Genomic DNA, 24,863 nt, shown 5'->3' with positions numbered 1-24,863 from the left:
TGCTGATTTTCTCTTAATATTATTTTGCTTAAATTACTCTTAGATAGTAAATTGTCCCTAAATGGCATTGTGTGATTCCCCTCCTCCTACCAACAGGGATATGATCGATCTTCAACCATGCTAACGTTAGGGCCTTTTAGAAATTCCAATTTAACTGAACTGGGCCTTCAAGAAATAAAGACGATTGGTTATACCAGCCCTAGGAGTAGAACTGAAATCAACAGGCCTTGCCCAGGGGAAAAAGAACCTGTGTCAGACCTTCAATTGGGACTCGATGCAGTCGAGCCAGCTGCCTTACAAAAAACCATGGAAATACCAGCCCATGACAGGCCTGAGCCCAACAGCCAACTGGACTCGACCCACTCTGGACGAGGTACAATGTATTCTTCCTGGGTAAAGAGCCCTGACAGGACAGGAGTTAACTTCTCAGTCAACTCCAATCTGAGGGACTTGACACCCTCACATCAGTTGGAGATTGGAGGAGGCTTCCGAATAAGTGAGTCAAAGTGCCTGATACAGGATGACACTAGAGGCATGTTTATGGAAACAGCTGTCTTTTGTACTTCTGAAGATGGGCTTGTCTCTGGTTTCGGACGGACTGTTAATGACAATTTGATCGACGGGAGTTGCACACCCCAGAATCCACCACAAAAGAAAAAGGTTATAATTTAACAATTTATAGTCTTTTCAATGGGTTTTACTCGGTGCTCTTAAGGGTAGTTACAGCATGTGTTATGTGAGGCATTTGTAACTTGGTTATGTAAGTTAAGGCGTTTTATGTACATTTTTAAGCTTTTTGTAAATAATTTGATGTTCCTAAGAAAGTAAAAATTATAGTGATATGAAACTTCTAAGAAGAAATGTAGTTTGAGATAAAAGCCTGAAGGTGATTTTTTTTTTCCATGAAACAAATAACCTTTAAAAATATATACCTCCACCAAAACAATAGGCAGATAATACTTGTTCTTATTTCTCTTATTTTACATTGAGCAGGCAGCCTTGGAGAGAAGAAATGCCTCTTCACCATCTCATAATACTTACAGTATTTAGGCCATGGATGTAAGAGTATTTTGGAAAGTATGATACTGTTTGATAAGATTCTATCTTAATACGGAAGTTCCTAATTTTGAGACAGAATGCCTTATTTTGCAAGAATGGGAGAAACACACTTATTTGTTAAGTAACTGATGTATAAGTCAAAGCATTTTAGTGATATGTGCTTTTAATTTTTGTAACAGAGTCCAGTTGGCAACTTTGTGGGAAGCAATGTAGTATAGTGGAAAGAGCACGGGCTTTCAAATAAGACCTAGGTTCGAATCCCGGCTCCAACACTCACCAGCTGTGTGACCTGGAGTGAGTGAGTTACTCAATTTCCTCATCTGTAAAATGGGGATGATAATATACCTATTTCTTAGGGTTGTTGTGAGGATTAAATGAGATAATGCATATAAATCATCTAAATACAATGCCTGGCATATAGTAGGCATTTAATAATTGTTAATTATTTATGGAAAATTCAATTATTTTTACATAATTTTCCTAATATAAATGCCGCAGTATCTTTTTTTTAAAGAATAAATTGATTCTGATACACAAAACAAGAATAAAAGATTTACTTATTTTTTTTCTTGTTTAAGGTTTCTCTATTAGAATATCGTAAGAGACAACGAGAAGCTAGGAAAAGTGGTTCTAAGGCAGAAAACTTTGCTTTGATTAGTGTATCACCTCACACAAGTGGGAACCTGAGCAACAGTGGCGATGGATGTGTCCATGGCAGTGAAAACGGGGAGCAGGTAGAAAACCCGTCGATCTTGCCTTTACCACCACCAACTGCCACTTACAATGCCTCTTGTGAAGAGGGCAGCAGTAATTGTCCTGTTAAAGACGCCAATGCCAGTGAGAAGAAAGACCCAGAAGTTCAGTGGTAAGCCCCTTCCAAAATGTGCCATTGCGCAAGAAGGAAGAAAAAAAAGAAGGTTAAGAGAATCAGTCTTCCTGTCAGCTGTTTGGGGAGGGTAGACACAGACAGTGGTTGGTGGTCATGACCTGGAAAGATGGTTGCTGGGAAGGTCTAATTTTTTTTTTTATCTTAGCCATATAAATATTCCTTCCTATAGAACTTGTCATCCCAGTCAGCATCCTATACAGTTTCTTGACATCCCTTACCAGTTACCTTGGATGAAGAAGCAGTTCTAGTGTTTCTTCAGTAAGACAGAAGAAGCAGCTTCACTGAAGACAGGTCTCAACAAAGAGCAAAAGACCACATTCACTCTGTTCTTTACTCACTTTCCCAACTATAAACTTACAATTTTGACACGAGCATTTTGTTGGGAGTATTTTTGCTCCCTTTAGTCACCGGACGTGACCTTGTAACTGTTAACAAAATATTTCCAACATATTTTACCAAGAAATTGTCAACCACAAATGTTAGTCTGATTTCCAGTAAACAGGAATAAAAATCTCAGTTTGGAGTGTGGTTGAAAATAAGACAAGATATTTTCAAAGCTTAATACCAAGGTGTTGTCCCAGTATAGCAAAATCCTTCATCTGAAGGCCATTTCACCCATCAAGAGACAGAAAGTGAAGTCTAGGTGGCGGCAGCTTCTCTGACAAGAGGATGTGTTTTATTTTAAAGGACTGCATCCACTTCAGTGGAGCAAGTGAGAGAAAGGAGTTATCAGCGAGCATTACTGCTTAGTGACCACCGCAGAGATAAAGACAGTGGTGAGTGCGCTTCTCTACTAAGTGGAACTGGCTGTTTGTTCCCTGTTCCTGTGAGCACTAATGTTCTCTCTGGGTCTGCTCTGCTTCACCTCTAGGGGGAGAATCACCATGTGTCTCATGTTCACCGAGTCATGTTCAGTCTTCACCTTCATCTCATTCAAATCACATTCCCCAGGTGCACGCTAAGAGCCTAGTCCCTTCTTTGAGTGAACTTATAGCAGGTCAGTAAGCAGATGACCTATCATGGCTATTATTTTAAAGTACTTTATAGTCAGAAGAAAGCTGTATACAGTGAGCACTGTCTGTCTGCAAGAGGCAGTATTTGTCCTGTAATCTTACATTTACTGTACTCCTTTACAGAGCCTGATCCTGAAAATCCAGAACCCACAACTACGAGTGAATGTCCATCCCCTGACACTTCTCAGAGCCCCTCAAAAACGAGCAAGGTAATAACATTGACCTTTGAAGTCTGGCCACTCACAAATCTGATGGTAACATCCATCAGACTTTTCTCCTGCTATACCAAGTATTAGTTTGTGATTTCTGTACTCTTCCTATTCCCTCATTCTTATGCTCAACTATGAGAAACAGCTCTGGCTCAACATTGCAGTTTTCTAAGTCCTTTTCAATAGGTGACATTTTCCCTCAAGTGTTCACTCCTATTTTCATGGGGAACACTTTTATGACCAGCCATTCAGCACTCCATAAGCAAAAGCTCAGGTGACATTCAAAGGAACGCCCTCCACCCTGCTTGGGAAGAGCAGCTATGTATTCCACTGTAAACTAAAAAGGGTAGGGGTCTAAGCGCCTTGGACTTTGAATTAAAAGATTGTAGGCATTTAAGCCGTCTTACAATGGGGTTACCCTTATAAAGTGAAAAAAAGTATTAAAAGTCTAAATGGTAAGTTTTATGAACAACTTTTATTCAAAGCAGTTTATCTTTAGTTGGGTAAAGAAATTAGTTTATGAAATTAAAACTTGCTATGTTTTAAGGTTATCGAAGTCCTTTTAAAATAACGTTGAAAGACAGCTCTCTGTTTGAAGAAAAGGCAAATTAAAGACCATTGGTTTATCTTTTCCAAAAGCGAAGGAATTCAGTTTAAGCTAACTCACTCTAAGAACTCACACAGTGTACTCAGAAAAGCTCACCTTTCAACATCATGGGCCTCTAGACTTGTGCTTACTTTATCCCTGCCCTTTCTTAAAAGTATTAAATGACACTGAACATCAGTAAGAGTAAACTTCAAAGTATTTACTTTTAAAATTTACATAAACAAAAAATTTATGTGATTTGTTTTTTTCTTCATAGCCTGGTTCACCTGGACCGATAAATCCTGCTCAGTCACATGGGAAAATACTCACAAAACCAGATTCCCACTGGGAGGCAACAGCCATTGTATCAGAAGCGGAGAACAGCGCTCACCTAAAAGCAGAGCTCCAGCAGAAACAGCTGTCAAATATCACCCCAGCACTTTCAAAGAACCATCCTCCTCAGGCCCAGGTTCGCAATGCAAATGAGCAACTTCCACAAAAGCTGCCTTCTGCACCAACAAAGTTGCACTGTCCTCCATCACCTCACACAGAAAACCCTCCCAAGTCCTCCACGTCTCACACAACTGTGCAGCATGGTTACCTCTCACCAAAGCCTCCTTCACAGCAGTTAGGATCTCCCTTCAGGCCTCACCATTCACAGTCACCTCAAGTTGGAACTCCTCAGCGAGAGACTCAGAGAAATTTTTATCCAGCAGCACAAAACCTTCAAGCCAATACTCAGCAGGCAACTTCTGGAGCATTATTTACACAGACACCCTCAGGACAATCTTCAGCAACATACAGTCAGTTTAACCAACAAAGTCTCAACAGCACGGTACCACCCCCTCCACCCCCTCCGCCTCCTTCATCATACTATCAAAACCAGCAGCCCTCTGCAAACTTTCAGAATTATAATCAGCTAAAAGGTAGTCTTTCCCAACAAACTGTGTTTACATCTGGACCAAATCAAGCACTTCCTGGCACTGCAAGCCAGCAATCAGTTCCAGGACACCACCTTACTCCAGGGCATTTTCTGCCATCTCAGAACCCTACCATTCACCATCAAACTGCTGCTGCTGTGGTCCCACCGCCGCCTCCACCACCACCTGCTCCAGGACCACATCTCATACAACAGCCAAACTCGCATCAGCAGCATTCTGTAGCACATGTAGTTGGGCCAGTTCATGCTGTCACTCCTGGGTCACACATTCACTCTCAAACTACTGGACACCATTTACCACCACCCCCTCCACCTCCTGGTCCTGCCCCACATCACCATCCACCACCCCATCCTTCCACAGGACTGCAAAGTCTACAAGCACAACACCAGCATGTGGTAAACTCAGCACCACCACCACCACCACCTCCTCCTCCTCCTCCAGCCAGTGTTCTGGTTTCTGGGCATCATTCAACATCAGGTCAAGCCTTACACCACCCACCTCATCAAGGACCTCCACTTTTTCCTGCAAGTGCTCATCCAGCTGTACCACCGTATCCCTCACAAGCCACACATCATACCACTTTGGGACCGGGACCCCAACACCAGCCTTCTGGAACAGGGCCACACTGTCCATTACCAGTTGCAGGTCCTCATCATCAGCCCCAAGGACCTAACAGTATTCCAACACCTACTGCTTCAGGGTTCTGTCCTCATCCTCATCCTGGCTCTGTGGCCCTGCCACATGGGGTGCAAGGACCTCAGCAGGCATCTCCAGTGCCTGGACAGATTCCAATTCACAGAGCACAGGTGCCACCAACATTTCAAAACAATTACCACGGTTCAGGGTGGCATTAAAATGGACTCTAATAACATTTTTTAAAATGTTCTGTAAGATAAACTGTATATTTCATATGTACCTATTAAGGTACTTTTTAAAGCTTGTACATGAAACTTTGTATAAAAACAAAAAACAAACAAAAAAACAAAAAACAACACCAGTGCTCTTTCATTGTATTTTTCCCATTTTTGCTTTTAAAATTCCTTAAGCAATGTGCTCTTAAGCCAGTCATAGGCATCTTTATTTTGTAAGTGAACATTCCAGCTGTTTTTCTGGCTGTAGATCTGATACTACATGACCTTTAAATTTTATTGTTGCAGTTAAATTCATTTAGTGAATCTTTTCTATATTATTTTATACATATGCATTAAGTAAGGAAAGCACTATCAGGATTTTCATTTTTTATGGTCAGCAGTTCTGTGAGTGCATCTTAGGTCTGAAAATGCAATACAGGTTTTTATAATTTGGTGTGGACATGGCTCATTTTGTTTTATCAATTTTTTGCAAGCAAAATGTAATTTAATGTATAGATAATTTCTAGTGACTCCTGACAGACTGTAAATACTGCATTTCTTTGCGTATATAATTGCTTCCAGCCCTTTTCATTTGGTATATAGCATTGTACATATGGCAAGTCTTTTGCAAAAGTGTGATCTCTGTGAAAGTAGTACAGTACATGACCTTTCCTTTTTATTTCAAATATGCTGTCACATTGAAGCACTGGTTGGGCATTTTAATTCATGTTAATAAATCACAATTATGTCAGTTTTACTAAATTGTTCCATACAACTTCTGAGATTGAGGTCTGCTTAATGATTTTACAAAAGTTAACGATTTTCAAATATAATTTGTAAGGAAAGAACCTTCCATTTTCTTTAGTAACTACTACCTCAGCTACATGGCAGGCTACCAGCAGTGAGTGTGGGTGGTTCTCATGGTCCTTCCTGACACTGCCTTTTCTTTATGAGGCATGAGTCACAGGAAATTAAACAGCCAAGCTGTGTTGGCTACTTAATAACAATCTAACATAATACAGAATTACAAAATTAATCCATATTATTAATACATTACACACTAAGCAGTTACGCAGTCTACTAGTTTGAAAAGGAGTAATTTACCCTAAAACAGATTTAATTTGCACACTTTAGAAATATCACTGTAATGCCCTACTAATAAAACTGAAACTGATATGGAAATTTAATGTTTAATATCCAGCTTTAGGGCTTTTTAAAGTTGTACAAAACAGATTTCTTTAAACAGAACAAAGGGGAAAGGCATTCTGAAATATTTCGAATAAAATAAAGGGGGCCTCTGAATATTTTACTACTGAAAGAAAAATATACCAGTTGTGATTTTTTTCTTTTTTGAATTTGCAGTTTTTGCTGTCTACCTCCTAGGAGTATGAAATCTACCAACAGCAATGACCCTATTAATATCCAACATGGCATAATTGGGGGATAATACATAAACTTTATGCATCAGGAAAAACAGTAAACTTTTAAAATGACTGAGTAAGATCTTGGAGTGACTTAAATCATTTTATCATTTAATTTCCATTTGAAAATTAGCTGTTGACAGTATGAGAATACAGCTCCTTTAGAGTTATATCCTAATCATCTCCAAGTTTTTGAAGAATATTAGTCACCTTTTTTTTTTTTTTTTGGTTTTTCTCTGAAATAGTTGTGGCTGTCCTGGACCTTACTCTGTAGACCAGGCTGGCCTCGAACTCACAGAGATCGGCCTGCCTTTGCCCTGAGTGCTGGGCTTAAAAGCGTGCGCCACCTGGCTTAACTTTGCCATCTTTGTCCAAGTTCTCTTTAGGATGTTCACTAAAACAGTCTGAAAAATGAAGAGGTTCACATTGTCCCTCCTGACAATTTCAGACAGACCAAAGCTAACTAGCATGTAAACGCCAATAATATTCACGTCCTTAAAAATCACTACCCCCTTATTCAGCATCTTTAAATCCACACACTTTAAAAATAGCACATTATATTAATTCAGAATGAAAGCTCTGTTATCTGAAGGATATTAGCCAAATACAACTTTTGATGGACACAGTCGACCAACCTGTGGACTAATTTAAGTGTGTGGAGGGGTAGAGGGGTAGCATGCCTAGGTAGGCAAATCTCTAGGAGCTCAAGGCCAGCCAGGGCTAAAAGAACAAAAGAAGAAAGAAAATAATCTGAGCATCTTTTCTATTCCAGTTCTCCTTATTACGTGGCCTGTCAGTACGTTATGCATGGTGCAGTGAGTATGAAAAAGCAAGCAGGTCTCTCCTAAGGCACTTCACTGGAGGTCTCAATACCCACTTTCTGTAGAGTTCTGCCAGTTTCCAGATTAGCTACTTCTGAATATATGACCTACTGCTTATAATTTTCCATGTAGATTTCACAAGGTCTTGGAACTAAAAATACTGAGTTGGTTATAGTGTTCCGAATAACCAGTGGTTCACCTTTAAGCTCGTATTTATTCCTTTTTTTTTCTTCTTTTTGTGTGTGTGTGTGTGTGTGTGTGTGTGTGTGTGTGTGTGTGTGTGTGTGTGTGTGTGTTTGTTTTTTGAGACAGGGTTTCTCTGTGTAGCTTTGCGCCTTTTCTGGAACTCACTTTGTAGACCAGGCTGGCCTCGAACTCACAGAGATCGGACTGCCTCTGCCTCCCGAGTGCTGGGATTAAAGGCATGCGCCGCCGCCGCCGCCACCACCACCCGGCCTTTTCTTAGGTTTTTATACAGGATCTCACTATGTAGCTTTACGTAGACCAAGCCGGCCTTGAACTCAGAAATCTACCTGTCTCTGCCTCCCTGGAATTAAAGGCGTGCACCACGACACCCAACCTTTATGGTTTTTATCAGCATGCTACCAAGAATCTGATATAACCATGTGGTACCCAATCAAAAATGTGTATTCTTTCTAGAAGTTGTATGTAAACTAGTTAGAGTATTAATAGGAGAACCACCTTAAAATATTCTAGCTTTCTTTTCCAACATCAGCTAAAACTACATGAGACAAATTTCATTCAAATAGTAAAAATTCTTTCAGACAGGGGGAAGACATGAATATATACTTTGTGGTTCTTATACAAATGTTTCTATGATGACTAACACTATACAGCCACCATCTGTCATAGGATCTACATGGCAACCCACAGCCCCATTAGAAAAAGTCAGCATGCATAGTTCATAACAGTGGAACCTTGTACCTCACAACAGTGTGGAATATAATAATGTGTCTTGTCCACTCAAAGTGAAAGAAGGGATAGGAGGGGGAAAAAAAATGTTGCATTTATGATGAAACGCTGATTTTAAAAAAAGGGACCATCCACATTGAAAACAATGAGTCTCATTCTTAAAATCTATCTTGCCCTAAAAAACCACAAGTGATCTCCTGGAAGAAGCCTTTATGTATGTCCTATGATTTCATCTGTACTTCCTTTAGCTTTGGTGACATGCTACTGAGAGCAAATGTATGTTGATTCTGTCATTTCAAATACAGGGCAATGACCAAGGCAATGTCTGGAAAAAAAACCCCAAAACACTTTAATTTTTAAGACAAGTGCAAGCACCCCAAACAAAGGATTATTGTTACAACACTTGTTAGCTTTTCACAATCTAATTATTGCAAAGGCATATGGATAAATGTTAATGAACAAAGTCAAGAAAAACGAGGCACCTTAATGAATAAAATTTTTTAAAAAAAGGACATTCAATCCACTGACTTCTAAGAGGCTAAATATACCTCTCTATGTTACATTCTAAAATTGTATTGCCTAATAATGGTTTGTATCCTGGATTCTACAATTAATTTTAAGGAAATGCATAAACTAAACTGTATGCAGCCTGCATAGGGAAAATTATTTTCTCATTCATGGAAAGAAAATGAAAAGGCAAGTAAAACTGCTGTATCGAGTAAAGCTGCTTATGGAATGAACATGATCACTGTTACCTTTAAGCTGTGAGGAGTGTTCTGTCCACTGTGCTGCAAACTATAAGCCACACCTTGTGTTTTAGACAAACACAATCATGCTTTTCCAAAAATATATTATTTTCATTCCACACACTGAACATATTTCTCTTGTCCAATTTAATTACGTATTTAACTTATGCTGATAGGAGGTATTGGGCCACCACATTTTAAGGGGGAATGACTTATTCTTTAAAAGTAGTTTTAAAAATATGCAAAATACAAATGAAATAGAGAAGAGCATCAATTTTTGAATGACAAGCAAGTTTTTCTTCCTTTAAAGTGCCACAGAGCCTTTAAAGCCTTCCTTTAAAGTGGCACTTAATCCAGAGCCACTTGGACTGTTATGGAATGAAAAGTTTGTGCAACTTCTTGAAGCAGTGGAAATCTGCAACATGCAATGTATGCTAAAAAGCACTCAGGACTGGGTAGCTTTTCTGAATGTGAATCCTTGTCCCCTATTTATGCAAATTAACAGCTACACATACTATAATACAGGAATAATTTCCCTTTGCCAGAAGAAGAAACTATATTTCTTTGCTCTTCCTTGGTTCCCTCTGATAATTTCTTAAGATTGTAAATTATATAATACTCAGCTAAAATATGTCTTCATAAATAGTTACAAACCTGCCAAAACACAAAGGGGAAAGTATTTTTCGTTCAAAAAAAAAAATGACATTTGAATGTCACACAACACAAGAAACTATGCTTAGAGACATGTTATTGTTTCCAGAAGAAAATGGCCAGTAAACTACTTAGCTGAAGACAGAGACTACCCTTCTCCAGGATCACGCTGCACAGGAAGCAAAGTGTCAAACAACAGTACCTCAAAGCAAAACAAAGGTCTGAGGGTGGAGCCAGCTCACTTGTGATCCTGTTAAAGAATGAGAGCCACTGTTTAGGTCCAATGTACTGGGAAACATTTGCTAGCTCAGAATGCTATATTTGTAGAATCTGCTAAGAATTCAACCAAGGATGTCGAAGGCATTCGCCCGCTGAGGCTCGTTTTTCTGGAACCATCTCTAACATTGGGATCAGGAAATCTGTAAACTGTGCAGCGTCTTCATGGGGCCAGCCATACTTTTCCACAAGTACATCAAAGAGGCTCCAGGGCTTCAGCTTGGTGATGTGCCGCAGTTCTCCTGTAGAGAAAGAAGCACACAATCACAAAAGCTCATATTTGCACATCCCTGAACTTAATTGATCCAGACAGGCTTTTTTTCAATGAAGCAGGCAATCTAACTCTCAAAAATATGAAAACAACAAAGGAAGCTAGCTTTCTACCCTAAGCAAATCTCATGGAAGAACTAATGATTTTGTCCAAGCAAGCTAGGTGGATATGAACGGATTAAGAGTTTGTACAGATCAGTTCTGAGCTTCTTGAGGTGCAAAAAGCATACAGAATATTTGCGTTCCTACCACTTGAAAGACACTCCTACTTCAGCCTGGGTATTGTTGTAATTTGTAAGCTTGCTTAGCAAGATCTGTATGGTGCTTACCATTTGAAGGCCTTGTGCTACTGAATTTTACCATGCAGAGAAAAGAAGTCTGTGCCCCTAGAACAATGTTAATGTGTTTTTCTCTGGCGGTCTAGATATCCTTTTGAACTGTGCTGTCCATTATGGCAGCCACGGGGCTACATGGTCTAGCAGGAACATATACATAAGCTAGTGTGCCTAAGGAAAATAGTAACTCTAATTTGTCTAAATTTAAATAAACAGCTACAGGCAGGTAGTGGTGACCCAAAATAAATGCTGTTCTCTCTACACATGGTTGTAAAATATATGACCTCAAGGACAATTCCTTTTAAAACATGAGGTTAAAAATTTTCAAATGTGTCTCCTGTAGTATAAAAGTGTCACTACCCCCCAAAGCTAGGAAGCTCTGACACAGCAGAAACACTAATAGTAAGTAGCCTGTGGGCTAGAAAGGCCTGCATTGGCACATTACCAGGTGAGTGGAGTCCAGCATTGAAGCCCTGGTACCACATGGGTATCTCTTCTTTCATATGCTATAGTACAATGGTTCTCACCCCACCTAATGAGATCATTATTACAGTTCCTCATGTTGTACTGATCCCCAACTGTACAAGTATTTCATTGCTACTTCCAAACTGTAATTCTGTTATTGTTATGAACCATAATGTAAATTATCTGATATGCATCACGTCTGACATGTGACCCCAAGGTTGAGAACCACTGCTGTAGTAGAACCTATAAAGTGCACTGCCTCCCCCCTGCCCCAGCTTTTAAACCCTAACAAAAAGAAGATAGCATTCCTTACAAATGCAAAAAAAAAAAAAAAAATCAAGAATCACAGCAATTCCGCTCCTCACCCTCACCCATGGCCCTCTCTTTTCTATACTCTCTTCAGTGGTCACTCTTGGCTGTCTACAGAACTGCCACCATGCTATACACAGGATTCCAAAAAGAAACGTTTGGGTGAGGTAACAAACAAGCTTCAACTGCTAGGAACAAAGTTAAGTGCTGCTTTGATACTGGAGATCAGATTTCTAGGTTTTAATAAAGAAACAGACACACAATTTTAGTAGTGAAAAAGGAAGGGCTTCGGATAAAATCAATTTGTAAAAATCAGGTCCAACGGCTGGTTAGATGGCTCAATGAGTAAACGGGCTTGGCACTCAATGGTGCAAGCCTGATAACCTGAGTTTGATCACTGGAGCTTGTGTAAAGGTAGAAGAGAAATGACTCCACACATGCACTGTGTCACATGACACCCCCACACATCATACATAAAATAATTAAAATTTAGAACTAAATCTGAGCTCTAGGGACATAGTGAAAGATTAATCCTGGTGTCCCCCCCAATAAGATCAGTGTTAGGAACCAAAGCATATACACTTGATTTAGTAAGAATCATATGGTGTGATGCTATACAATAAAAGTCTAAAGCTATCAGATAGTGACAGGGTTGACTTAAAAATACCAATGAACATGGAAAGGAGCACACACCTCCCAGGTACATTTTCAGTAGCTTAATCACAGTTAGAAGGAGAACAGCTGTCACTCCCCAACACTTAAGACTGACTGAAGTTCACACAGGACACTGAGGCGCGTTCTCTGGTAAAAGAAGAAACTTTCTTGACATTTAATTATTCTATTTTGGCATAAGTAAGTTTGCAAATAGATGCAAATGCTGGCCATTACTGTCTGCCAGAATAGAAGAACTCACTGAGGATACCTACCAGCTTTTTAAGCTAAGGTCCTTCAATGGACACCAAACTTAGTACATTCATCTCTCTGTACATATAGAAACTAGTTCCAGGACTGCACCCTCACCAACAATACAAGGATATTCAAATCTCCTAAATAAAACAGTACAGCATTTGTATATAACCTACACATACATTACGTACTACATACCTCCACACACTACGTTGCCATATATTTTCTTTTTGTTTTTCTTTTTTTTGAGACTGGGTTCTAACTATGTAGCCCAGACTAACCTGGAATTGGCAATCTTCTTGCCTTCATCTCCTCAATGATGAGATTACAGGTCTGCACCCCACATAGGAAACTCACCTCTACACAACTGAACACAATGCAAGAGCCAAGAAACAGTTATATTCTACTAATTGGGGACAGAGACAAAACAGTATAAACATTTTTTTTATAAGTGTATTTCTGCTCTTTTGTTGACTGAATTATAGGATACGGAACAAGAGAAACTAAAAGATGCACTGTGTCACCATCTGTGAAAAAGTACAGAGTAGGAATAGAAGGATCTTCGAGTTGTACATCCCTAGTCCAAAATCTGAAATTTTGAGCACCATCATGATAAAGAAGGAAAATTACACACTGCATCTCATTCAATTTACATGTCCATGAAATAAAAACAAGTTTCATGTTTACTTGTGTCCTATCATCAAGGTAGTTCATCACGTCTATGTAAATATTCCAAAATATGAGGGACTCAGGAATCCACAACACTCAGTCCCAAGCCTTTTGGACAAGGTACATTCTGCTTGTATGATGGAAATTACTTCAAATTTACAGTAATTTCACTGCTTTGGTCATACAACTTTAAACTGAGTACCAAAACACTCCTTAAAACTTACAATCAGAGCTAGAGAAACTCAGCAATCTGTTAAGAGCACATGTTGTTCTTGCATAGGATCCAGGTTCAGTTCTCAGTATCAACATGGTGGTTTACAACTATGTGCAACTCCAATTCCAGGGGACCTGATGCCTTCTTCTGACCTCTGCAGGCACCAGGCATGTTTATGGTGCACATAAATACATGCAACAGCAACAAAAAAAACCTACTCACATAGAGAAAACAAATCTTAACAAAGACAACAAAACAACAACAAATAAAACCACCTACAATCATCTGCAGAGCCTGTAGTGAATGTTGTTTTCTGCTGCCAGCGAATGGCATCATCCACACGTATACCCATCTTCTACCTCAGTGGCCTTTGTCCTTCTATTGCCAGGCAAGACTGTGAGCAAGAGGAGGGTGCTACAGTGGTCACAAGAGAACTGCTCTAGGGTTTTTGTTTGTTTTCTTTCTGTTCTTAGTTATTTCTGAGTCAATCTCACACTAATCAAGGGATGATGATGTCCATCCTTCCCAGAGTTACTCAAGTTCCTAAGCCATTGTGATATCCACACTCTGTGCAGAAGTAAAATTGGAATGATCTGAGAATCTTTTGAGTCTTTCAAAACTTGAAATCTAGAAAGTTGAGCAGAACAGCGCCAGCATGAATCCTGTCAGTGCCAGCATACAGGAGCCTACACCAAGGCTCTGCTCCTCACAGTTCTCACACGTCAGCTACTTTTCAGGTAGCCCTGGAGGTTATGTTTGAAGCATCCTCAAGTTTCAACTCAAATATTGTATGGAATATGAAGTAGATTAAGATCACACTTTGAGTGTGAGGCCAGCCTGAGTTGTGCACAAGAAAACCTTGTGGTGGTGTATTTCTTTTAAAACTCACCTCCCTCACTATCTGACCTCAGAACTCAAGAGCCTTAGGATGCTGGTCCTGACATCAAGATGTGTGTTGTTACATGGAAACTTCTTCACTGTACTTCTGACATACTCAATTGAATTTCATTAAGTCTTTAATTTTTTTTAATTAACATTTGTTTTTCTGTATATGAGCGTTTTGCTTGCATGTACATCTATGCACGTGTGTGCCTGGAGCCCATGGAAGCCAAAAAGGAGTGTTGAATCCTCTGGAACTTGAATTACAGATAGTTGTGAGCCATCATGTGGGTACTGAGAATTCAACCCAAGTCCTCTGCAAGAGCACCCAGTGCTCTTACCTGTTGAGCCATCTTTCTAGCCCCTTTATTTCATCTGTATCATTTGTAAGTATTTGTTTTGTTATGTGTGTGGGAATGTGTGCATTCAGGAGTAGGTACAGCAGTAGGTATTCTCCTTCACTTGAGTCCTGGGACCAAACTCAGGCCATCTGGCTTGGGGGCAGGTTTTACCTGGTGAGCAATTCTGTAGGCCCTGAATTTAATGAAGTCTTAAGACCTAAGTTGGATATACATCTGTGCACACAGTCACAGTCAGATATATCCCAATGTACTTGATGCCCCACGTGGGAACAAGTTTAGGTAACTATCCCCATCGATGAATTAATTTTTGACATAATAAATTCACTAAAATAATTCCTAGAAATGGTAAAAAGAACACAGCCCAGTAAGGGCAACTGATTTACTCACCAACCCCCAGAGGGTTGCCACTCACTTCTTAGGGAACAGTACAAGGTACAAAATCCACAGTGGTACTGATTTCTACTGGACAGATACATCTTACTTTCCTCTTCTCTTCATTTTGAGACAAGATCTCACTATGTAGTCCAGATTGGCCTTCAATTTGAAGTGAGTCTCCAACCTCACTCCTATATGCCACACGTAGCACATTCTGATTTCTTAATGGTCTCAAGTGAGTAATGTTCACATCCAGGAAAATAACCAGCAAATTAACCTTAATTGGGTAACAGCAGTAACCACAATGCTTGCCCCAAAATCCAATTTTTAACTTCTGGCCAAGGAATGATTCAAACTAGTACTGGTTGTGACTTACAGACTTACAGACTTAGAAACAAGAAAGAGACCAGTCAGCTGCACTTGATACTTGATTTTAATACATGAGCCTGCTCTCCTCCTACACCAGTGGTAGGGTAGAAACCTTATTCAGAACAAAAGAGCAGAAAAAGATTCCTAGCAAATGATTCATGACTGTAACTGCAGCAAACATGGCTCAAAGTAGAATGACAATTTTATATTTTGCTTTTGTCTTTATAAATTGTGGCATGTCAAAAAATTGAATTGATAGAAATTGCACATTGAGCATGGTGGTATATGCTTTTCATCACAACCCTTGGGAAACACAGAGGTGGAACTTCATGAGTTTCAGGCTAGCCTGGTCTACAAAGCCTATTATTTCAAAACAAAACACATTTCCTTATTCTCACAGACACACTCTCTTGACAAGTCTTCACTCCTCCTATTACTACTGTACATCTGTCAAAGTCCAAACCTCTTCTAATTACCGCAGCAATTACAATCAACCAACCACCAGAAAAGAGGCTGTAAACCCAAACTCCTGGTCATCTTAAAAGATGTCTGGCCTCATCAGTCTCTCTTATATCCAAAAGAAAGGAAAAAGCATTCTAGTCACTGCAGTAACACCAAATCAAAATGGTTTTGGTCTCCCATAAAGAGAATGTTATGTATACAGCATGGTGGTACAAGCCTGTAATCCCAGCATCTGGTAGACTGAGGCTGGAGGATCAAGAGTTAAAAGCCAGGGACTACAGATATGTTGTAGTGATTACGAGCACTTGTTGCTCTTGCAAAGGACCCAGGTTCGATTTCTAGCACTTATATGGCAGCTTACAACCATCTATAACTCCAATCCCAGAAATCTGATGCTCTCTTCTGACTTCCCTGTACACCCAGCACACATGTAATATACACACACACACATGCAGGCAAAACACTGCATAAAATACTCACAAAATAAATAAATCTTAAAAAGATAACAGTGAAACTTTGTTTTTAAAATCCGAGACAGGCTGGGCAGTGGTGGCACATGCCTTTAATCCCAGCACTCGGGATACAGAAGTAGATGGATCTCTGTAAATTTGAGGCCCAGCCTGGTCTACAGAGCAGGTCCCAGGACAGCCAGGGTTACACATCGAAACCCTGTCTCAAAAACCAAACAAACAAAACAACAACAACAAAATCTGAAACAGACAGACACAGAGGGTGGGAGTGCAAATCACTTTCAAACAAGCGGCTCAAAAAGAATTCAAGCGCTTAAGTTCTAAAGCACAGTGCTAAAGGTGGTTATAGACATACTCACACCCACAGACACCCTGTGAGCAAGGGTGCTAAGAAAAAAGCCCATGTGAAATGTGCCCACAGTCAATGAAGGGCCACAGGACAAGTATATCTCCTCGAAACCATTCATCTAAGTAAGCACCTCAGTGCAGCAGGCATCATTTACCAACTGTCCTTTAAGGAGGGCTCTTCCAAACAAGTAAGAAGATGTGCCATTGCTGCTGTTAGTTCTGGAATGACATTCAACAGATATAGAATTAATGGCTTACAGCTCCAGGCCAGCTGCAAAACCTAAGGAGCCTAAGAGCACAGTTGGGGTGTGCTGACACATGCCTATGGTTCCAGCACTTGGAAGGCTGAGTCTAGAGATCAGGAGATCAAGACTCTTTCTAAAAAAAAAAAAAAAGGGGGGGGGGGGTTGCTGGAGAGATGATTAAGCAATTAAAGAGCACTGGCTGCTCTTCCAAAGTTCAGTTCTCAGTACCCACATGGCAGCTCAAAACCATCTGTAACTCTAGTCCCAGGGTATCCGATGCTTCTGTGGGTACCATGGACACATGTACACATGTGGTGCACAGACTATAGGTAAAACACTAATACACACAAAATAACTGAATAAAATAGAGAGAGGAGCCAGTGAGCTGGCTGGCTCAGCAGGTAAAACGGCTTGCCACAAAGCCTTTGACATGAATTTGGTCTCCAGGAATCACATGAATAAAAGAAGAAAAAAAACCAAAGTGTCTTCTGACATCCACATGCACACTACTTCACCTATGACCTCCCCAATAAGTAAATAAATAAATAAATGTACTTTAAAAGAAAGATGAGGAATGGGAGAAAGGGAGTTAATGAAACAACTTGGACTGGACTTTCCATGTCCTACTCAAGCTGAGTGTGTGTGTATACACATGTTCATAGGGGTGCATATATATATGTACATGTGAGTGGCGGGGCCAGAGACAAGCCAGAGTGTTGCTCCTCAGGAGCTGTTAACTTCTTTCGAGTCCAGTCTCTCTCCTTGGAGCCTGAAGCTTGACATTGTTAGGCCGGCTGTCTAGAGCCCCAGCTCCAGGGTGCTGTGTTCTTGGCACCTGGATTACAAGTGCACACACCAACACACCTGGCTTTTCTATGTAAGTACTGGGATTAAGCTCAGCTCCTCAAGTTTGTATGGCAAACACTTTACCAAACTAGCTTTCTTCCCAGTCCTCAAGCAAACTTTCTTTAAAGGAGGATATAAACAAAACTGAACCCAAGCTGGTAAAAAACACCACCACCAAATAGGCTCAAAAGACAATAGTACCTAAGAAGGATTTTTGTAGTCATCAGACAAGATCTCATGTAGCCCATGCTAACCTCTATGTTCTACGTAGCTGAGGATGACCCAGAATTCCTCCCACCTTCCTACCTCCACCTCCTAAAGTGTTATGATTCCCAGCTTTTTCTGAGGATTCATTTTTTTAGGGTGAAGGGAGAGACACTTGGGGCTTTGAGGTATTTTTAAGCATTGATACTGCCTGGCGACTACAAATGACAAATAATAGTTAGAGTCACAGCCGAGGGATGGTCAGTGAGAATGACATGATTAAAACCAATCACTGTTTGCCTAACACAATAGCACAGAAAATGGTATCTGGTTATGTCTGTAGGATTTCACAGGCCTACACAATGCCAAATACCTCAGACATATCCAAGAAAATGTCCATAGCTATCTATGAAGCCCATCTCTAGGCTGTCTTTGTTAACAATAAAACAGAAAGAGAATCTGTTTGTTTACAATCTAGGCTGGCCTTGGATTCCTAATTCTCCAACCTCAGCCTCCGGAGTGCTGAGATAACTAATATAAGCCATCATGCCCAGCTGAATTTCGCTCTTTTCCAAAACTCACTGAATTCCTTTCTACAAATATTTGAATACATAGTGTGTGGAGTGGAGTCAATAGGTAGAGGTTTGAGAAAGGATTGTTAGAAGCTTCCTTTCTTACAAAACTCTCACTCCACAGATAGCAGATGGTTCCAGATTATTTCGTGAGTACCTTCTTCAGCAGAACTCCCGAGCTGCACAGTCTTGATCTTTTTCCACTGCTCAAACATGAATGCACAATTTCTCCTTTTGGGAGAGGATTATGCTGAAAATTAGTGTTGCATAAATACCGTTACCTTTTCTGGTGAAAAACTCCTTGGAATATTTCCCCAACATAGCGTATTTTCGAGGGACTTTCCCCAGCAGTTCAATGATCAATGCTATGTGATCTGCATTGGGAAACATTGCCAGCAAAACAGAAACACACGACAGTTTAATCAGTACACTGCATGCAGACACTATCACTGCCCGCACAGACAGAAACGGAGCGCGACCTGAATGACCAAAACCAGCCTTTGTCCAGCTGATTCAGAACTCAAAGCTAGAGTGCACCCAGCTGTCCCGAGCACCAACAAGGGGGCCAGTGTACAGGGTGACCACAGCACAGGCCAGACTCAGTCTTCGCCAGCATTTACACCAGCACAGGCATTCTGCTCAGCTGCTTTTGGAATTTAGAAGAAATGCTTTGGTCGCCATTAATGCTGCTCCTGCAGCTATTTCATTTCTGTCTGCATCGTGGCGCTTTTCAAAGAGAAGAGGTACTACCTCTGCGATTGAAGAATTCCCGAGAATATTTTCCAGACAGAGCAAAGTGCCTTGGGATACTGCCTAGCAGCTCTATGATGTGGGCTATATGGTCTATGAGGAGAGAAAAAAAAAAGGATATAGGAATGGGGAAGACAAAGGGAAGGATGGGATAAAAGAAGAGGGGAAAAGTAAAATTAGTAAAAAATCAGAAATAGATTCAAATCAACAATGTCTGAAGCACATCCATGCAGAGGTTCATGGGACTGGCAGGCCTCAGACACCAACTGGAGCACCAACAATGACTGATGCCAGCTTACCCCAGGCTACCCCAGCATTGCAAGCAAGGAAGGATGGAGATGGTCAGGTTTACAGAAGGAATTCAAGTCTGAATTCCCTGGTTTTCAACTTAGCTCCCAAACAGTACAGCAAAATGGGCAGCAGAGCTGTGGACAAAGGAATCACAGAGTGATAATCTGTCCTTATCTACCAGCAGGTTCCTTTACCCAGAAGACCAGAAAAACTGTGTCAGGTGGGTGCTACCCATTCACTGGCACTGAGAGGGCTTCAAACTCAAAGGAAAAGCATCTGAATTTGGTGTTTGAAAACCAAAACATGGTTCTGTTTCAGTAAAACAACACAATACTCTCTAGAAGCTGAGAAGGAGCAGATCCATTAAGGAACTCAGTGGGCAACAACACTCACCTTCATCTCTGGAATAGTCTTCCCCAGAATGCGGTTCGAACAAATAGTCTCCTGTTGCCAGCTCAAATGCCTAGGACACAACAGATGACATGCTGAGCACTTCAGAGATGGCTCAAGAGCCAGCAGGTCTCTATTAGAAGAAGCCTACCTTTGCAGAGGAGCACAAGCAGACCAAAGAACATCGTAGAACAGCTCAAGCCCTAGTTTTCCTTCCTTCTGGAGAAGTTCACAGAAGCTACAGGGATATTTTTATATGTCTTCTAATGGGAGAGGGAAGGGCTACGGCTCTCTTCACACTGTAGGAAGTGAAACCAAGCTACCTAGAAGTCAGCAGCAGCTCTGGTCACTGCACCCTACAGCTTCTACGCAGAGTGCAGTAAGGCTAAAGTCAGGACTCTGCCAAGCCTGTGTGAGTCCAAGGTCCTCCGGAGCACACACTGCTGTGCTTTCTTCATGTGCCTAATTAGGATCAAGGACTAATTCCAGCATCTTGGTCATCATTAGCTCACTCATCTGACTCAAGAAGAAGAGCAGCTAGAACCAAGAGACCCTTCCCTTGGTGTAGCAAAGCACCCTACAGGCCTCCTTAGATGGCAGGGAACACCTCTCCTCATGCTGCTACCTACTACCACTCAGAACATTAGCATGAAGAGAAGCCGCCTCATTCCTACTTGCTTTGCTCAGAAAAAAGGCTCAGGACTAGGATTCTAATTTTTTAAGATGTGCAAAGACAGCAGTTGCTATTGTTCTGATGATCAATATTTTTTTAAGGTTAACACCCATTCTAGTTTCTCCAGATTTAATACTACCATGGTTAAGCCCTTCCTGCTTGATGATGCTTGTGAATAGGTGACCATGCCAACACCTCTCCTTCCGAGACTGCCTCTCCCATTCCTGCTGAAGAGCCATCCCCAAGGGCTGCCCCAACATTAGTCATCCTCTTTCTCTCCCTTCTAATGGCAGAGTGCTGAGAAGGCTCCTTGAGGCTCATTTACCAGGAAACAGCTGTCTTAACTAGCAGGGCAGCCACACACCCTTGACTTTAGACATGAAAAACAACCTGATTGAGAAGGAGAAAAGCAAGAGAAAAAAAAAAAAACTATGATCAGCTGCCTCTGTGCTAAGCATAAAGTCAAGACACCTGTCCTGAAGCAGGCTTGGGTCTAAAAGGGCATAGCACTGTCATCTCAGCAAAAGACAGCCTGGCAGCCCAGCACTGCAGCTGCAACAAAGACACCAGCACTAGGCACATCAGAGGCCCTCGGTTTGGGACCCCCACCTAGCCACCCAATTAACAATCATGGTAGCTGGACCAATCTCTCACAAAGAAAACTTTTCATTTGGCCCTGATTCTAAGTGGACGAGAGTGTTTCATACCTGTAAAGCAATTCAATAACTTGCAAGCCAGGATGGAAACTTAGAAACGCTAGCAGGATGAAGGAGACTTTAGAAGCCACTGGGATTCTGGTTTCAAGGAGAACCCTGGATATACTTTAGCCCCTCGCCTCTGTAGTTTTGTGCTCACCTTTTTCATAAGGCTACTTCTCTTTGTCCAACATTGAAAAAGATGATTTTTTTTTTTTTGAACAGCACTCAGGTTTCCAAAGTAGTGCTTATAATAAAGCTATCAATGAAATGATTAAAAAAAAAAAAAAAAAGAGATGGCTCAGAGATTAAGAGCACTGGCTGCTCTTCCAGAGGACCAGGGTTCAGTTCCCAGCATCCACATGGTAGGCTCACAACCACTTGTAACTCCAGTTTCAGCCGATTTGATATCCTCTTCTGGCCTCCATATAGTCTGCCTGCATGTGGTGCACAGATATACATGCAGGCAAAGCACCCATACACATAAAATAAAAATAAATCTTTTTTTTTAAGAGGCAAACAAAAAGAGAATTATAAAGAGAAAGGGAGAATGGCTCCCTGGATAGAGTGGTTAGATTTCTTAATTATGACATACAACAGGGCAAATACATGTAACAATAAAAACATTGCCCCCCCCCCTTTTTTTGGTCACAAAAATGTTTTAATGCTAGCAGCTGCGGAAATAGGAAACATTATTGCCATCTACTGACTAAGCTAGTATCTAGTACAAGTTCTATTGTTAGTATTCAATATTAGGCAACTCTGGAGTCTTCCTTTGGTTCTTGGTCCAGTCCCTTTGGTCTACGTCACTGTCTGTTCTCAGTTCAGGGGGAGAACAAGTACTTCTTTCTCTGTTCTGACTAAATAAGGTCATAACCTGCCCAGTGCTGAAGAAGTCTGGAGAAATATCAGAATTAAGTTTTGGTTTTTTCATTCTGATCATGGCCAGGACTCGCCATGAAGACACAAGAGCTCCCCTATTTGGAAAGGCCACCTGTGTACAAAGAGGTAACACTCAGCACACAGACTTCATGTCTATATGCACTATACATTTACACCCACAAGATGCCAAAAGCCATGAACTGGCAGGTTCTGCTGCCCTTCTTGGTTGTAGTTGTCCATCTACAGAGCCCAAACTCTCCTCCCCATAGCACCAGGGCCCAATGCAGCCTTGGTCAGAGTTATACCATTTGTAAAACTGAAGGGTTATGAATTCTGCAACAACTATCTATGGCTTTATCAAAGCTGGGCATTATGAGGGCAAATTTAAACTTCAGACGGGGAAAAAAGGTGAGCAAGCACTGGCTCTTCCTCTATGGCGTGCTCTCTAGGAAGAACAAGCAACCTCAGTCACAACCTTGCAAGGAGGGAACAAAGGCTTGTTCCTTTGAAAAATCCCCATTTCAGCCACTGAACTGACAAAAACCTCTAAGTAGCCCCAGCACACTGAGATCACCAGAAACAGTCTCTTGAAAAGGGGTAAAAGGAGACAGATACAGCCTTTCCTTAGTGCCATGTGATTTATTGAACTATAAACACCTTACAACAAGAGAATGATAAATGGGCAGAAAACAGCATAGAGCACAGGAATAAATCTTACGGGAGGCAAGACAGACAAGCTGGTGTAACAGTATGCCAAGAGCTCAACTGTTATCCACATTCCTGTAATGTCCTGGTTTTCACACTTACGTCAAACTTAATATCCAAAATTAGAAGCATAAAATTTGATGGTTCAAAGAGTTCTCAGAGCCTGACCCATGGCAGCCCTGGCACATGGCCTTCTGTACTGCTGAGGACAAACAGAAATTGGCCTTGCTCCCACCTGAAATGGGATGCACACGCACTGCCCAGCACACACAGCCCATCCATCAAGGCACTCCTTTCCTTTTGACCTGGCCTCTGCCTCCTGTGGTTTGGCCTCCACTTCCTTCTACCCCACACTGCAAAGCAAAAGCCTCTGCACACAGAACCTCAAAATGAAGTAACTATCACATGGACAGTAGCTTCTTTCAACCACTAAGAACTAGATTTTTGGTTCTCATTGGAAAAAAAAAAAGTTTTTAATAAATTTAAATTTATTTTCTAGAATTATCAGAACAAGAGTCTAGGAAGGCAAGGTGTTTCATATCTGGCTACATCAATCATCTCAGATAATGATAACGTGAAAGAGTAAAGCATCTCATGTTTCTCATAGCATCCCACATTATCTGCTTAACATAATGCTTTTACATTAGGCTGGAGAGATGGCTCAGCAGTTAAGAGCACTTGCTGCTCTTGCAGAGGACCTGGGTTGAGCTCCTCGTATAGACGTGGCAGTTCAGTGGTAACACTAGTCCCAGGGTATCAGACACCCTCTTTTGACCTCCACAGGCACCAGGCATGCACAATGGTACACAGACATATCATACATTTTTTTGTGTGTGTGGTTTTTCAAGACAGGATTTCTCTGTGTAGCCCTAAATGTCCTGGAACTCACTGTGTAAACAAGGCTGGACTTGAACTCACAGAGATCTGCCTGCCTCTGCCTCGTACCTGCTGGAACTAAAAGTGTGCGTCACCACACCTGGCCAAAAATTTTTAAATGGTTAAAATGCTTTTATATTAGCACTACTGGACATAAATTCAAAACAAAGATTAAATTAAGTTCTGAACACAGGTAAACATATTTATTCTGCTTGCTCATTTTCCCCACCCCCTTTCAGAAAATGAGCACTAAGCCTTGTACAGGAACCCTTTCATTTAAATATCCAAAGAGAATTTCTTTAAAAAGCTAATACAAGATCTGAGGATGTGCTTCAATTGGAAAAATACTTGCCTAGTGGGTATGCACCTCTGGGCTCCACCCTTAGAACTACAATAAAATTAAGTAATACTAAATAGAATACATACCACCTTTCCCATCAAAGAACAACAAAAAGCCAACTGAGAAAAATGTGCTGACTGGCTGGATACTTAGTGAAAGGCAAACCGCATTAGCTCTTGGGTGAGGGACTACTCAGGCTTATCAAGTCATAGTTTAGAGCAAATGGCAACAAGATGCACAGAAGCCTGGTGCAGTAGCTATGCCTGTAATCTCAGCACTCAGGAAGCTGAGTTTTGAGACTAGTCTGGGCTACATTTCAAAAATGAAACAAATAAACAGATGTTGAGCTGAAGAGATGGCTCAGTTGGTAAAGTGTCTGCCATGGAAGCCTGGGAGTTTAATTGTCAGAACTCATATAGAAAGGCTAGGCATGGTGGTACATGCTTATAAAACCAGGTCTAGAGAGGCAGAGACAAACAAGCCCTCCCTGGGGCTCATTCTCCAGCCAGCCTAACCTAATCAAGAGCTCTAAAATAATGAAATATCCTGCCTCAAGAAAACAAGG

General features: G+C 41.0%; 2 protein-coding genes across 17 annotated transcripts in view; one reads left to right on the top strand and one right to left on the bottom strand.

The window, feature by feature from the left end:
- Positions 1-7,049, top strand: part of Kmt2e (lysine methyltransferase 2E (inactive)) — a 75,714-nt gene extending 68,665 nt beyond the window's left edge. For 5 of the 6 annotated variants that reach the window (XM_052721803.1, XM_052721804.1, XM_052721806.1 and 2 more), the window contains 6 exons: positions 97-660; positions 1,638-1,924; positions 2,636-2,724; positions 2,820-2,945; positions 3,085-3,170; positions 4,034-7,049. In XM_052721803.1, the coding sequence (XP_052577763.1) occupies positions 97-660; positions 1,638-1,924; positions 2,636-2,724; positions 2,820-2,945; positions 3,085-3,170; positions 4,034-5,551 (2,670 nt within the window). In that variant the 3' untranslated portion in view covers positions 5,552-7,049. The remainder of the gene's footprint in view (positions 1-96; positions 661-1,637; positions 1,925-2,635; positions 2,725-2,819; positions 2,946-3,084; positions 3,171-4,033) is intronic. The other variant, XM_052721805.1, reaches the window with a different exon arrangement.
- A 1,998-nt stretch (positions 7,050-9,047) lies between these two features.
- Srpk2 (SRSF protein kinase 2) overlaps positions 9,048-24,863 on the bottom strand; it is a 210,470-nt gene continuing 194,654 nt past the window's right edge. For 6 of the 11 annotated variants that reach the window (XM_052721808.1, XM_052721809.1, XM_052721812.1 and 3 more), the window contains 4 exons: positions 20,131-20,200; positions 19,447-19,539; positions 18,978-19,070; positions 9,048-10,638 (listed from right to left, as the gene is read on the bottom strand). In XM_052721808.1, the coding sequence (XP_052577768.1) occupies positions 10,454-10,638; positions 18,978-19,070; positions 19,447-19,539; positions 20,131-20,200 (441 nt within the window). In that variant the 3' untranslated portion in view covers positions 9,048-10,453. The remainder of the gene's footprint in view (positions 10,639-18,977; positions 19,071-19,446; positions 19,540-20,130; positions 20,201-24,863) is intronic. The other 5 variants (XM_052721815.1, XM_052721813.1, XM_052721819.1 and 2 more) reach the window with 2 other exon arrangements.

Source organism: Peromyscus californicus, unplaced genomic scaffold (assembly GCF_007827085.1).
Source record: "Peromyscus californicus insignis strain IS unplaced genomic scaffold, ASM782708v3 Scaffold_6__1_contigs__length_162567912, whole genome shotgun sequence".
NCBI classification, from domain to species: Eukaryota; Metazoa; Chordata; class Mammalia; order Rodentia; family Cricetidae; genus Peromyscus; species Peromyscus californicus.
Note: the sequence above shows the minus strand (reverse complement) of the source record. Positions and strands in the feature narration are given on the sequence as shown.